This window comes from Carettochelys insculpta, chromosome 3, assembly GCF_033958435.1.
Source record: "Carettochelys insculpta isolate YL-2023 chromosome 3, ASM3395843v1, whole genome shotgun sequence".
In the NCBI taxonomy this organism is placed as follows: Eukaryota; Metazoa; Chordata; order Testudines; family Carettochelyidae; genus Carettochelys; species Carettochelys insculpta.
The window spans coordinates 112978074-112993309 of NC_134139.1; the positions used below are offsets into that span (position 1 = coordinate 112978074).

Consider the following 15236-nt stretch of genomic DNA (forward strand, 5'->3'; position numbering starts at 1 on the left):
GTGCCCAGCATTGCAGAGAAAACCAAGAGGTGTGAGAAATGCAAACAAGATCTGATCCTGCAGCACATGGAAAACACTGAGGCAGAGCACAAGAACCTAACAAAGTACACTGCTCAGTGGCATCACAGTACAGCTGAGTGGCATCAGAGTCAAGTAAACTTTAACCAGAGAATGCTTGACCTCCAGCAGCAGCAACTGTCAAAAATGAAAGAGGTTGCAGCAGAGCTCATAAAGACCATTACTGAACGGATGGAGGTCCTGCACTCCCTGCTGCAGATGCAGAGGGACTCCTCACTCAGAAGGGCATCAGCTGATACCTGCTGGCTGGAGTCCCCTGAGGAGAGGGTGCCCACCCCCTCTCATTGCAGTCCCCGCATGTGGGGATGGAGGGCAAGGCTCCACTGCTGCTCCAGCCCCAAGGGACACTGCAAAAGGCTCTTCAAGCACTGTTTAGAAGGCTTCTTTCCCAGCCACTTACACCTCTCCTTCCCGTAAAATAAAATCATTCCTTTGAGCTCAGTGTGATTTCTTGCCTTGCAAGGGTGGGGGAGGGGGAGACAAATCAAACCAGGTGGGTGTGGGGAGGGTGAGTGGCGCTGAAGGCACAGCTAGGCAGTGAAACTCCCTCGTCCGGAGTAGACGCACGGCTGAGGGAACTGAGTAGGTTTGGGTGGGGCTGGGGGGGGGGGCACTGAAGGTACTGCTGCCCGCCACATGCATTCTATTTACTACAACTTAACCCCCTCCCAGGAAGTAAAAGCATTCATTCATTACGGTACGAGTTATTGACATTATGCCAGAGAAATACACAGGTAGCATGTGTGCTACAGATCAGTCATAAAGCTGTTTCTTAAAGCATCCCTTACTGCTGCAGCCAGAGCATGGCTACCGGTGGATGGCAGCATAGACGAGTGCGAGTGAGCCCTGCCTATTACCTCTGCTTCCGAATTCCAGATAGACATGAAAGTCTCCCACCTTGATTCACATATGTTGTGCAAAATAGTGCATGCTGTAATAACAGTGGGGATGTTAGCTTCAGAAACATCCAAGTGGGTAAACAAACATCTGAACCTTGCTTTCAAATGTCCAAAGGCACATTCCACGATCATTCTGCACCTGCTCAGTCTGTGATTAAAAAGTTTTCCTTGCTGAGGTCCAGGGCTCCTGTGTAGGGTTTCATCAGGCAGGGAAGCAGTGGGTAAGCAGGGTCACCCAATATAACAGTGGGCATCTCCACATCACCAAACTTGATTTTCCACTCAGGGAAAATAAGTCCCATCCAGGAGTTTTCAGTACAGTCTCAAATTTTGGAATATGTGTGTGTTGTGAACCGTCCCTGACCAGCCCATATGGATGTCGGTAAAACAACCTTTGTGATCTACGAACCCCTGCATGACCATGGAGAAGTACCCTTTTTGATTAATATACTTCGAGCGCAGGTGGGCTGAGGCCATGATGGGGATGTGTATGCCGTCTATTACCCCACCCCAGTTAGAAGAGCCTGGGGCAGCAAAGCCATCCACTATAGCCTGTGCATCTCCCAGGGTCACAGTCTTCAGAAGGAGATGCTGACAGTCTGCATGGGCCACCTCCATCACCACAGACCCCACTGTAGATCTGCCCACCCCCAACTGATTTGCCACTGACTGGTAACTGTCAGGGGTTGCAAACTTCCACAGTGCAACTGCCACTCACTTCTGAACCATTAAAGCCTGCCTCGTTTTGGTGTTGCTGTACGGGTCATCCCAGGACTCCAAAACGATGTGATCCCACCAGTGCGTGCTGGTCTCTCAAGTCCAAAACCACTGCTGCACTGGCAGCAATGCAGTCATGGCAGCCACCGGCTCTGAGTTCTTGGACTGCAGTTGGGACAATTGCTGTTCCAAACCACCATCCTTGTCAGCACCATCAGCAGCAGCAGCACCACCGCCACCAGTAGGATATCCAAGCAACACTGAGCTTTGGAATTGAAGGACAAATTGCATGACAGCCGCTGTGGTTGCTGAAATGATCTGTGCTACGAGTTGGAGAGTTCGTGGCGCCATGCTTGCGCTGAAATACTGCAGCAGGAAATGGTGCAATCTCCAGTTCTTTTTTTGCGTGGTTAGTGATGCAGTGAATTCTGGGATTCCAACATGAAACACCCACAAGCAACCAGGGTTAAGGCACTGTGAGATAGGTACCCACAATGCAGGGCTCACGCGGTCGAACTTGCATGGGGCAATGGGGACGCGGAGGTTTGACACAGGAAAAAAAAAAAGTGGGTCAAATTTCAAGAAGCTTTGTGGACACTTTATTCGAATTAATAATATTGAGGTTAAGCATTCAAATGTATTAAATCTATCGAATTTACCTCGTAGTGTAGACACAGCCTAAGTCAAATAAATGGAAGAAAATATAAGGCAGACAGGCTCTTCAGGAAGACTTCATTAACACAGTGTAAGGTGTTTATTGTCAACTGAAATTGGGCCAACTGGACAGCTATCATTGTACTACTTGAATACTGCTCCAGACTTTGGTAATTATTGATTTAGGGGCATTTTACTAATCTGTTGCAGATGTATGTAAGTGCTTGAGACTAAATAAAGTGGAGTTTTAAGTGAAAGCATTCTCGTGGTGTGCAGTTCGTGCCAGCCACCAATCGGGGAGATGGCCACATCTCCATTGACTTATTTCCTGCCACTGCATCACCAAGAATAATAGTCACTAAGCTCTGGAGTTTTCGAACCACAGTAACACATTGGAAGCCCGCTGCCCTGATAGCTATGGACACCCCCCACCACCACGCAACACACACTGTCCTCAGCTGCAGCCCTGCAAACCATGCTGCTCAAAGAAGCTATTTGCAGCCCAAGCTGGTGTGTGCATGTTGCCAAGGGAGCTGCTGTTTCAGGGTATGATAAGCAGGCTGCCACTCTGCACTCCCTCCTGCACCTGCAGCAAATGGACTTTTAGCATCTGGTCAGTGTATTTGGCCAGACAATGGCCAGGGTCCCTTTTCGATCTAATTTCTGGTTGAAAACCAGACATCTGGCAACTCTAATTGTCCTGGAATCCTCTTGATCTTATTAGACATTGTATGATTTAGCCTTCTAGGCTGCAAAAAATGAGGCAAGCAAGCACCGTTGAATAAAGCACAGACTTCTGAGGCCAGTTTAATTCTATTGATCGCTGGAGTATTTTTATCTTGCCCACTAACGCAAACTCTTACTCTGAGAGCAGACCAAAAGTTCACAAATTTAAAAGGTCTAATTGTTTAACCTCCACTCTATCAGTTTCTCATTTGCCATTACCTGGTATTTGGATAATTCGAGTAGTTTGGGAATTAATCAGCAATTGCAAGCACACTGGGTGAAATCCTGGCCAACTGAAGTCATTGCAAAAAATCCTGCTGAATTCAACAAGTAGAATTACTTTTCACTTTACCAGTAGGTTTAGAGAACACTGGATCATAAGCAATTACTTTAAAAACTCCTTCTTGCCACTGCAGAAACAGGAAAGTGAAACATTGTCAAGGAGCACCACCACCGGGGAAGAAACCAGATTCTGGGAAGGTGTAACTGAGAAAGTGCTTCTAGGAAGAAGAAAATAAACCATTTTGATTTAAAGTCAATGGGATTATACATATATTGAAAGAATTATTTTCAATTGATCCCCACCTAAAACCAGAACTCTGAGTAAATTTCCTGACTAACACTATTGAAGAATTTAAGATTAAGCCAAAACCAACATACTCTATTTCTTAAAGATAATTAAGCATTCATGCTTGCCATATGGACCATGTATTTATACGTATTTATTTATAAATTGGTCATTACATACCTGTCAGAACATACAAGCAAAGTGTTTTTTTTAATTAAAGCTACTTTCCATGAATTCTGTTAAAGAGAGAACTAATCTTCAAATCTCTATGTTAGCCCTAATCCTCTGCAAACTGCTGAAGCATGGACAACGTTACACACTCTCTTAAGGGGGGAGCGGGGAGTGTATTTTTTAAACCACCCAATATTGAAAAGAAACTACTGACTTGAAATCTCATCTGTTAAAAAAGTTTAGAATAATTTTGGATACAAAATCTCCCCAAATTGTTCCGATATTACCATGACAGGGGACTTGTAAGTAGCTAGCAGAAAGGGTTACAGAGTTGCAGGGAGATTTTTCAAGTGAAGCAAGGCTGCCTAATTCCCTTTAATTTCAATGAGGTTTACATGTTTTTGAAAATCCCACTAGTAGATGACTTTTAGAGATGGGGCTCGGGCTCATAAATCACGGAGCTGTTTTTGCATATTTTATCCCATTGTTTTCTTAAGGTTAAGCAAGTGCAGAAGTGCCATGCGAGATCATGACGACAAAAAAGAGAGACTCCCTGATCTTTTTTTGTGGGTTGTAGAATCACATTTATCTTATATTTTTCTCTCTCTTGTTATTACATAGGAAACACACAACCACTAGGGAGCTGATGGCCACCAAAATTATGTTTTCCCTGAATAGTCTATTAGTTTTCAAACTACCTTCAGTAGGAGCTCTCATGCAAGTTAAGATTATTCACATGCATATGTGTTTGCAGAAGCAAGCCCTAACCACATTTTTTCCTGCAACTCAAACTTAGTGTTGGATGTATTTAACTGAATTTGCTTCAAGAACCATACTGTTAGGATCAGAGCCTCACTGTGCTAGCCAAAGCATAAAAGACAAACTAAGAGACAGTCCACGCCTTGAAAACTTACTACCTAAAAAGAGACAAGGAGAAGCGTGCAAGGAGTGGAATAGTACATAAAGTGCATGTGTGGGGAAGGGGGTTGTTTTTGTCATCAATCCCCAAGAAGAGCAACATACAAAGCAAGGGGAAATAAAAAAGGCAACAAATTTTTACATAAATCAGATATATGCATATGCATATTACCACTTACATTTTGTTTATTTAAATAACTATATAGCAGGCATACCTGACAGCCACTCATTGCATCTATTAAAATTGATTTTTTGTAGGCATTGAGAAAAGTTAAAGGAGAAGCTAGCTGTCCTTACCAACGGACAGAGGGAGAACACCTCATGTATAAAGAGAATGTGGTATAAACCACAGATATAACTATGAAAGACCTGTCACACTGGGCATGTGTGTTAATACCGAAGATAGAGCAGAAGAGTGGAGTTGGGCTGACAATGAGCTCTACAGGAACCTGAAGCTAAAGCAGGGAGGGAAGATTTTCAAAGGCAAACGCACAAAAAAACAACTGTATCCAGCTCTCACTGAAGTTATTTTTAATGGGAATGGGGAACCAAAAAGATCTTTTTTCCTTTGGGTTGCCAACATTGGCTGGATGAATTCCAGGAGATTTCATCACACGACAAACTTTAATTAAGATTTACCTTTAATTCCTGGAGACGACAGACAAATCCTGGAGGGCTGTCAACCCTAAGGTGCTGTAGGAAAAACTGTCTTCCAGGAAACTTGATTTTAATTATAGACTTAGGATCTCCTCAAATTTTCATGAGTTTTTCTAAATGTAATGCTCAAGTATTTTTTCTTTGAATATAATTATATGCTACTAGAATGCCATGAGCAATTTAAATCAGTCTTACAAACCCAGATGACCTAGATATTGTAATTCTAGTGACAACAGGACAACTTTAGTTTGTCTGCATACTTGAATCAAGGCTCTCATCCCATGTGGTAGGTGCTGAGTGGCCCCAATTTCCATTGACATCAGTGAGAGTGAAGGGAGCTTAGGATCTCACAGGATGAGACACTCTTATGGAAGTCATTGCTCTCCCCTCTTCCTTTTTTAGTACATTCTGCCCCAAAAGCATGCAAACCAATGAATCCAAGAGCTGCAACTCACACACATTTGCTTTAAGCATGAAATAACTCCTATTCCACCTGCACGTCCTGAGCCAGATAAATGAAAATAATTAACAGCCATACTGATACTTGCTTCTGACTATTTATAGGTGTACAAATTCACTTGAGAAGCAACATGTTGTTAACATTTCACAGCCATTAGATCTTGCCATATTCATAAAAGCCTGACAATCTGTTGGCTTTTACTCCTCCTGGAAATTACATACCAACATAAAGAACTAATCAATTAAAACTGAGTGGCTGAGGTCAAAAAACAGATAAGATCATGGCAGATGGGGCAATCAATTAATATTAGCTAAGATGGTTAGGAGTGGACCCTAAGCCCTGAGAGTCTCTAAACTGCTGACGGCCAGAAGCAGAGGTCGGGATGGCAAGGAATTGTACTGTCCATTCCATGTAAAGCACCTGGCACGGGCTACTGTCAGGAGAATGGATTAGAGGGACCACTAGGCTGACCCTTCTATTGCTGTTCTTATGACTTAACTGCAATATTTTTCCAGTATAGTGGAGAAAAATCTAGTCTCTGCTAAGAATTGTCCTTCGAATTAGATCATCTAGTCCTGCATCATTCTCCAATAGTGGCCACTACCAGATGCTCCAGAGAATGGTACAGTTACAGAAGAACCTCCCTGTGACCCTGACAGCTCTTAGCGTCCTTCCACGCCCAGCAGCTTGAAGGATTTTGTACCTATCAAAACATCGTCTTATTAAAAACCTTAAAACTGCAACTTTTATTGGTTATGAAGTTCCCATCATTTAGTTTTCCTGAGCCCCTTCCTTCCTGTATTATGAGAGAGTGAACAGAAGTTTCCAATCTACCATCTCTTTACCCTTCCTTATTGGGAAAACTTTGCTCACCATTTATTTTCTAAAGGAAGCAATCCTAATTACTTCAGTCTTGCTCCATGTGCAGGTTTTTCTGTGTTTTCATTTGGCTTGTTCCTGAATCTCACCTATTTCTTCCATAACATACCACAGGTATCTTGAAAGGCTGCACTCAGACTGGACTTAAACCTGATGTTGATTCTCTTCCAAAGCTCATCAAAACTAAAATCAATAGTGCCATGTAAATTCATCCAGTTTCAGACTCCCCATTTCCTTCCATCGTTTGGGGTTTTCTTTTTGTAAGTACTCTTCACAGGACTGTATGAAGTTGCATTGTCATGACATCACAATCACCAGCGTAATTTTCTCAAAGACTCATGTAAGCAGTTCTTTTCAGTAAACATACCCTGGGGTGGTTGGCCCTTCCAAAGAGAGAGGTCTCAACCTATCTGTGACATAGCTTATTTGTCTCCCAGGTGGAAAGAATAAATCAAGTCACATGACAGGCAGTGTTTTCTACCCCTCAGCAGTCTAGTATAGTCACATGACAGGCAGTCATGTGACCAACTCCAGCCTCTGAGGGGTAAAAAACAGAAGCTCGAGAACAGCTAAAGAGGGGTGCTGAAGAGTAGAGCTGCAGGAAGGCAAACTCTCTGGTAGTGGCCCTTCAGGAAGGAAGCTGTGGCTAGCTATAAAGACTCAGCTGACAGTTTTACCTTTCATTTGGGGAGTGGCAAAGGCAGCAGGCCAGGACTTAAGTCTTCCCCTGTGAATACAGGAAGAGCCAATCTCTCAGGGAGGATGAACTGGTCCCAGCTTTTAAGGGTTGGTGGATGGAAGACCTTCAATGTTTGGCTTGGAAGTTTGTTTTAAACACCACAAGAAGAGTGGTTGTTTCTGTAATTACAAAAGCCTATTGTGCACGAGGAGTCATGTATTGAGGAGTCAGGAAGGGGGGAAACTGAGGCTGGGAGCCACAAGAGCCAATCCTAAGCCACTAGGGGGCTCCCAGGAGACAAAATGTCATAGTAGAAATGCATAGTCTTGTAAGAATATGGAGCTATAGTTCTTGCAGGGATCTTTCATTAAGCCTACATGCTGCAAACTTAAAACAAATGACACATGGTTCTGTTTGTCAAAACAGAACTACTAACTTTACCTGTGCCATCAACAGGTAATAGATGATTAACCATCCAACTACAATTTGACAATATGACTCACCTTGTAGTATTCTAGTATAGAACAATTAAAGGAAATATAATGTGACATCTGCACTTTATCCTGCTATTAGTAACTTCTAAATTTGGAGGGTACAAATATTAACAACCAGAGGATCGAAAAGCATTACCTTGGCTAGCTCTATCTTTAACTCTTCTTTCTCTTCTTCAGAAATAATGCTGGCAAAATCAACATCATTGACAGCTTCTTCGTCTGTCTCGTGCAATGTTTGCGTTTCCAACAGACCTGTGAAAATAAGAATCAATAATATTCTTACAAAACATTTCAATGAGTGGAAGTGAAGGAGGGAGAGGTGGCCAACTGTATGAAACCTAAATAACCGTCTAACATTTACTACATGTGTTAGAGTTACCTGGGTCTTTCTGATTTAGCCCATTAAGATTCCTCTTCTTTTTGCTTTTGTAAACCTGTCACGAATGGTAGCTAATCACAGAATGACAAAATTGTAGGGATGGAAAGGACCTCAAGGGGTCATCCAGTCCATCTCTCTGCCTCAAGCAAGATTACATATATCTAGACAAGCACAGTCAGGGACAGCCTATGTTATCCTTAAAATCCTCTACAGGTGGGGATTCCATTTCTTAAGTTCTGATGCTTAACAATCCTTATAGTTCAAAACCTTTTCCTAAGAGCTAACTGTGAGAATTGCAGCTGGCTGGATGCATTACCTAGGGATTGGTGAGTAACCTTATTTAATGGCGAGGAGAGTCGGTAGGGGAGCCCCAAACCTGTGAGGATTACCAAAAACCAGGAACTCAAGAGTGCTTTATGGGTGCCTTTTCTGGGACACTTCCTAGTTCCCACCCTATAACCCCAAGCTTTGCAGTCTGTACCAAAACTGAAACAACAGCAAAAAGAAGGCACTGACTGCATCTTCATTCTGTCTGGGCCTAGTAACTAAGTTCCTCTTTTCCCAAAGGAGCTTCTGCAGCATCCCTTCTCAGGAGCTCCTAGGACACGTTCTCTTCTCTGCTTGCAGCCCTATTCTGAGCTGTCAGGCTTCCTTTTAAACTTCAGCCTCACCTGGAGCATACTCTGCAAATGCAGCTCGGCCCAAAATTGCTCTTTAATCCTAGTGTTGGGTTTATATCCCCATCCCCCGAACACACCAACCTAGCTCTCCCTTGCTGTAAGCTAAGCTGATTACTTTCTGCACCACCCTTGATGGACGTGGAAAACAATAGTATTTTGTTGTATTATTTTTGTATAATACATTGATGTGGAATCAATACAAATATTAAGAAATCAATATCACTGGACACACAACACAAGTGCATCATGATACAATATAGAAGAAAACAGCCTGCACACACACACAGCCCAACTCCAGCCTTTTCTTCAAATTAAAAAAAATCAGCTAATAAATATGGATCATTGCTGAGTGATGTCCACCACAAGGACGACAATATAATTGCTGGTCAATATAGCACTACAATAAACTCTCCATTTCTGTAGGAGTTGAGTTCCTGGAACCCCCACATAACTCAAATTTTTGTGCAAGTCATGGGGGAGATGACCAGGCTTGCAGGGCTGGTCAGTTTCGTGGCTCCTAGAGCCAGGGGGACCCAGGAACCAGGGGGCAGTCTGGTTCCCGTCTCCCTGCCGCCCGCGGGACCTGGGAAACTGAAGAGCCCACCAGGGCTGGTCAGTTTTCTGGCTGCTTCTCTCTGTCTTCTCCAGCCATGCAGCTGTCAGGCTGACAGTGGCACCGCTGGGGGAAAGGCAGGGAGAAGGGGTTCTTAGCCTGCCTAGCTACCTGCATAATCTTGCAAGATCGCACTTCCAGAAGAGGTTTTTCTGAAAGCAAAAACAGCAGTATATTTTGTTTCAGGAAGAAGGGTACTGTCAGAAATGGCTCCCCCACCCCCGCCCAGGAATCCTGTCTACACAGCTATTTTTGCTTTTGGGAAAGCCTCTTTAAGAAGTGCAATTATGTGAATGAAGCATAAGATTTGTAAATCAGTGCTTCATTTGCATTTTTGATCACCCTCATTTTCATTCTGCTTCTGAAAGCGGAAAGCAATTTAGATGTAGCCAAACTGTACAGGAAAATAATTTTCAAATGTTTACTGGCCAGAAGACGCAATTGTTTCCAATTTATTCGGAGCTTTTAAGCAGTCTTGCTAACCACCTTGTCATAAATAACAAGCAGTCACGTAGCATCTTAAAGAGTAAGGAATTTATTGGGTAATGAGCTTACCTGAGTAAGACCAATAATCTGAGGAAATGGGTTTTACCCGTGAAGTTCATTACCAAATAAATATATGCTAGTCTTTAAGGTGCTACAGGACTTTGTTATTTGTGAAGCTACAGACTAATACAGCTACCCCCTGTGGCTATTCACCTTGCTATAGCACCAGTCCCTGTTGCAGAAATTAAACAATGAACTACAGACTTCAGTTAAAAAAAAAAGACTGCTTGAAGATACTGGCTTTGTCCTCCCAATAGATATAATTTACCAATACCGCAAAACCACCACCACCACCACAAATTTCTAGTATAGACTCAGAAGCCTGAATAAATAGAGCATCTTTCCAATCCACAGCCACCTGCACCCAGTGTAACTTTTAACCAGAAAATGCTCCGTGTCAGTTACAGTTTGAACAAAAGATGATTTACAGAGTGCATGGCTCAGCTACCACAGAGACGGACCTATGGCCGATGAGGACTCAGCACAGTGTGAGGATAAAGTGAACTCTGGGGCCAATCAAAAGCTGATCTGGTCCCCAATCAAGATACAGCATCACAAGGAAAATGATAATTGAAGGATGAAGAGAGATTCATATGACCTAGTATTTGAAATAGGATTTAATATTTGATGAGATTTACACAGTTCAATCTAGAGACAAAATGTCACAAAATACAGTCGTATAAATTTAGTAGCTAGCTGAACGGAAGAGAGTGAGCAGAGTGGTAGATATAAATCATACCAAGCAAACAAGGACCTTTGCATATTTAGTTATTACGCATGCAAAACACTATCTTACAAGAACATTAAGACCATAATGTTACAACACACCAAAATTAGGGCTGCCTATGGACCTCACCCAAAGTCTCTCCTTGCCACTGTGGCCTCGAGTCAATCCCCAACCGTAACCCTCCCAAATGTTCCATTATCATGGGCGTTAGCAACTTGTTGCAGTCTCTTTGAACTGCCAGCTCTTCATCAGATACCCCTCCTTCCCCCTCACTTTCTTCGCTCCATCCCACATTTTCAGTCAACGGGCCCTAGAATTTGTCACAATGTTACAATATTAGAAAAGAGAGAGTGAGTTTAGTTCACTAAAAGCTGAAAATTCTACACTGCCCAAATCAGAGGTTCAAGACAGCTAACAGCTAGAGCTTTAAAGTGGAAGACCTGAGGTCTATGCACAAAGTATGGGTGTGAATGTTTGCATTTCAAAGTATACCTTTCATTATGGAACCCATATACTTCAATCACAAAATTAAATATATACACAGATGTTTACCCACATCCAAGAACAAAGACTTGGCTTGTGCACACATACATCTGCAAGCAAGCAAATGGAGCAGGCAAATAAAGGTGTGCCAATGTACAGTTTTCCCTGTGGAATGTAGGTCTCATCCTTAAAAACAAAAGCAACAACAAAATTCAGTCCTTGTGCTTCATGCTTGGTTACCTAAAAAAACTTCATCATAATAATTAAAACCAAATTGGATGATACTGTTTGTCTCCTGGAACTAGGCTTTCCAAGCAGAGGGCCTTTGCTATTGCAACACATGGCCTTTTTTTTGCTAAAGGAAAACAAGGCGGGGGGGAACCACACACACACATTTTGTTTAGTTTTTGACTGTCAATTTTTGTTTACTTCAGTCTTACCTGGCTAGTAAAACATCCTGTGAGGCAACCAGGATTCTTCAACACAATGGGCTGTCTATGCAGTTTTTATAAAAATTAAAATATATACACTGCCTTTACAAGATAAACTGGAACTCCACCCCTTCCTTAAATCCAGCAATGTTTTACTCTCTTATACCTCTCCTGATCTCAGTGGAGCTACAGGCAGAGTATGTAACTATGTAGTGTGAGACAGCAAGGCAGAATCTAGCCCTAAATAAAAGGCCACATGAAATTTTAGTTTGACTCAATAAGCTGCATTTCACCTAGAATTTATTGAAAGAATGAGGGGCTGTAAAGTAAATTGAAACTATGCCTTTTAAATAATAGATTTTGTGAAGATATTTATGACAAAGTTATTTCAGACCATTTGCCAATATATCCCAGGCACAAAGTTTACAAATGAGACATTTCAGAATTACTAAATTAGTTTTTAGATTAAATGAACAGGCATATATTTTGCCTTGTTACCAAATAACTGATGTTATGTGCAGAAAAACTGAACCAGTTTTAAGCCATATGCACAAAATTAAAGCCATTAAACATGGGACTACATTAGGATTCTGGCACCTGTTCATTTATTTGACTGACTCCAATTTCCGAAAGTCAGTCCAACCCTACAGCTAGAGAATAATTACCTACTTCCCAGGCTGAGGTCAGAAGTGGCCTGGAAAAGCAGAACAAATAGCATGGAGTGAGTGTTTTACACAGCTGAGCTGATAATACCACTAGGGCTGACATCACCAAGTTGTGCTGTCATATACCAGTCTTCTAAGATTTTTTGCCTTTAGTTGAGTAAGTTTAGATTCTTGGAGAATATATGATTGCATTGGTGTTGGGTTATTCCCAGTGCTTTTTTTCCTAGGAAAAAATGGTGCCAGAATTCCCCACAGCCCCAAACCGCCTTCCTGCCACTTCCAGGCTTAACCTCCTTGCAGCCCCAAACCATCCCTTGGCTTAATCCCCTCACAGCCCCAAACAGCCTCCACTCCCACCCTCAGGTGGCTTAACCCCCTGTCCCAATCCCAAACTGTTCTCCCCTCCCATCCTGATGCTGAACCTCTCACTGCCCCAAAGCACCCCCACCCCCAGGCTTAACCCTCTGGCATGGTGTTCTGGTAGAAAAAAAAAAAACTGGTTATTGCAAAGTTTGGTGTAAAAGTAGCTGTATGAGTGGCTAGCAAGTCTGTTGTCTGCTCTGCCTTAGGGCAAGTCTACATGAGACCTGAAAGTCGATCCTATATAAGCAAATCCAGCTCCAGAAACACTCCTGTCGACCTCTTTTACTCCTTGTGAGAATGAGGAGCACCAGGGTCTACTGTCAAGCACTGATGGCTTGACTTAGTGTGTTCCCACTGGGCCCTGACTGGGTCGATCTTCTGGTAAGCATAAACACACCCTGAGTCTCTGATTAGCATCAATTCTTGAGGGTTGATTGCTCCCCGGAAACAACGAATTGGTACTGGGTAGAGAGAGTTCACAAAGAAGGTATTGCCCCACATGCTGATTGATCATCTCTGTTCACACTGGTATATGTGTAAATAAACAACATTATATTTAGTCTCAGAGGGGTATCTGTCTGTGTTAGGCTGTAGCTTAATTAAAAACCAAGCAGTCCTGTAGCATGTTAAAAACTAACATTTATTTATTAGGTAATGAGCTTTCATGAATGTGACCCACTCAGTCTTTACTACTCATTACCTACTAAATAAATAAATAAACGTTAAAGACTAATGTGCTACAGGACTTCTTGTAGGTTATATTTAGACATACCCAGACTATGGCCCCAAACATCTACCACAGCCCAGAAGGGAGAAAGAGGAAGAGAACAGGACAACCGTGGTGTCAAAAGAAGCAGGAATGACATTATATGCTGCTGACACAAACCTGTGCAGAGAACTGACGACTGTACAGTTTCAGGGAGCATTTGTTCCCAATACTGTTCCATATTTCTTTACAAAAATATACAATAAAAGTGAGAAGTCCTGTATTTCTAACAGTACAAAAAGGTCTCTGTATTAGACATATCAGAGAAAGAACACATTTGGCCCAAGTTATTTAAACAGACAAAGCAGGGGCCCGGAAGCAGTGTGACTAAAATTTAAAATTATGTTTACCCAGCCAACTGCCTGCTCTTGGGGGAACACTGGAGGCAGATCAGTGGCTACAGAAAGCAAGTGCTTTGCTTTCTGGCAATCCTCAGCCACTGAAAATGGCTGTAACAAATTGTCTAAATCAGTGTCTCTCAACATTTTTGAGTACCCTTTCTTGAGGGGGAAAAAAAGAGTTAAGGACCCCTAGACATCTCTTATGTACCCCAAGGGTACACATACAACCTGTTGAGAAACATGGCCTAAGGTCATTTGAGGTCTTGGAACAAGTGCCAGTCAACTTTTCCACATTACTGTACCCTTTTAGGAGTCAGATTTATTTTGCAAACCAGCAAATTAAACCTCACTTAAAAACTACTTACTTACAAAACATGCAAAAATGTCACAGAAGACAGCTAATGAAAATTTGCTGACTTTCTACCGCCTTATCAAATAAATGAATTGGAATAGAAATATTGTACTTATACTTCAGCGGCAGGCATATGAAGCAGTAGAAACAAGTCATTGTCTGAATGAAATTTTAGATTGTACTGTCTTGACTAGCGTTGTAAAACTAAGCAAATATCTAGATGAGTTGACGTATCCCTGGACCTCAGTGACGTATCCCTGGACCTGGTTGTGAAACACTGGCCTAAATCATCATTTAGAATAGCCTACAACTGGGGGAGTGGACAGATGACTCTGAGCTACCTTTCCTTCTCCAGTCTCGCACCAACACCGCTTAGCTGAACACCAGGACTTGGCCTCTGGTGTGGATAGCACTTAATCCAAACTTAAAAATTAATTAAGATTTTATATGCGAGTTTTTATAACAGAACAGGAAAGAGTCAGAACGCATTCATGTATGAAGCTTAGACTTGTGACTTCCCTTTTCTGTGTGTTTGTTACCTTTTGGCTTCCATGGCAGCCAACCTGGCACTGAATCGGGCCATGGGACCAGCCTCAGACTCTCTGGGAATGGTGTGGTGCAGAGTATCAGACATGATGCAATCCATCATAAACAGGTGTTGTAAAATCCCTTAGCCTCTAGTTTAAGATGGAAACTTAGGGCTCACCTACATTTTAGTGTTGCTGGTATGACTAGACATTAGAAAGTCACCCACCTCACAGAGATAGATGTGCCAGCAAAAGCCCCAGGGTGGATGTAGTTATACCAGCAAAACAGCCCTTTTGTCAATGTAGTCTATTTCAACCCAGGAGCTGGCTCTACAGCCAAAAAAGTCCAAATAAGAGCTCTTTTCCAACTACAGCTGTATCTCTGTTAGAAGGAAGTGCCAATATAGTACTCCTGGAGGAATTCTCCACCAAAAAATTAAAAATTCCACACAAAATGTCAAAA

At 42.4% G+C, this 15236-nt stretch overlaps 1 protein-coding gene across 2 annotated transcripts in view; it reads right to left on the reverse strand.

The window, feature by feature from the left end:
* Positions 1-15236, reverse strand: part of TPD52L1 (TPD52 like 1) — a 98163-nt gene that overhangs the window by 64965 nt on the left and 17962 nt on the right. For both annotated transcript variants that reach the window (XM_074990622.1, XM_074990621.1), the window contains exon 2: positions 8037-8152. In XM_074990622.1, coding sequence (XP_074846723.1) covers positions 8037-8152 — 116 coding nt within the window. The remainder of the gene's footprint in view (positions 1-8036; positions 8153-15236) is intronic.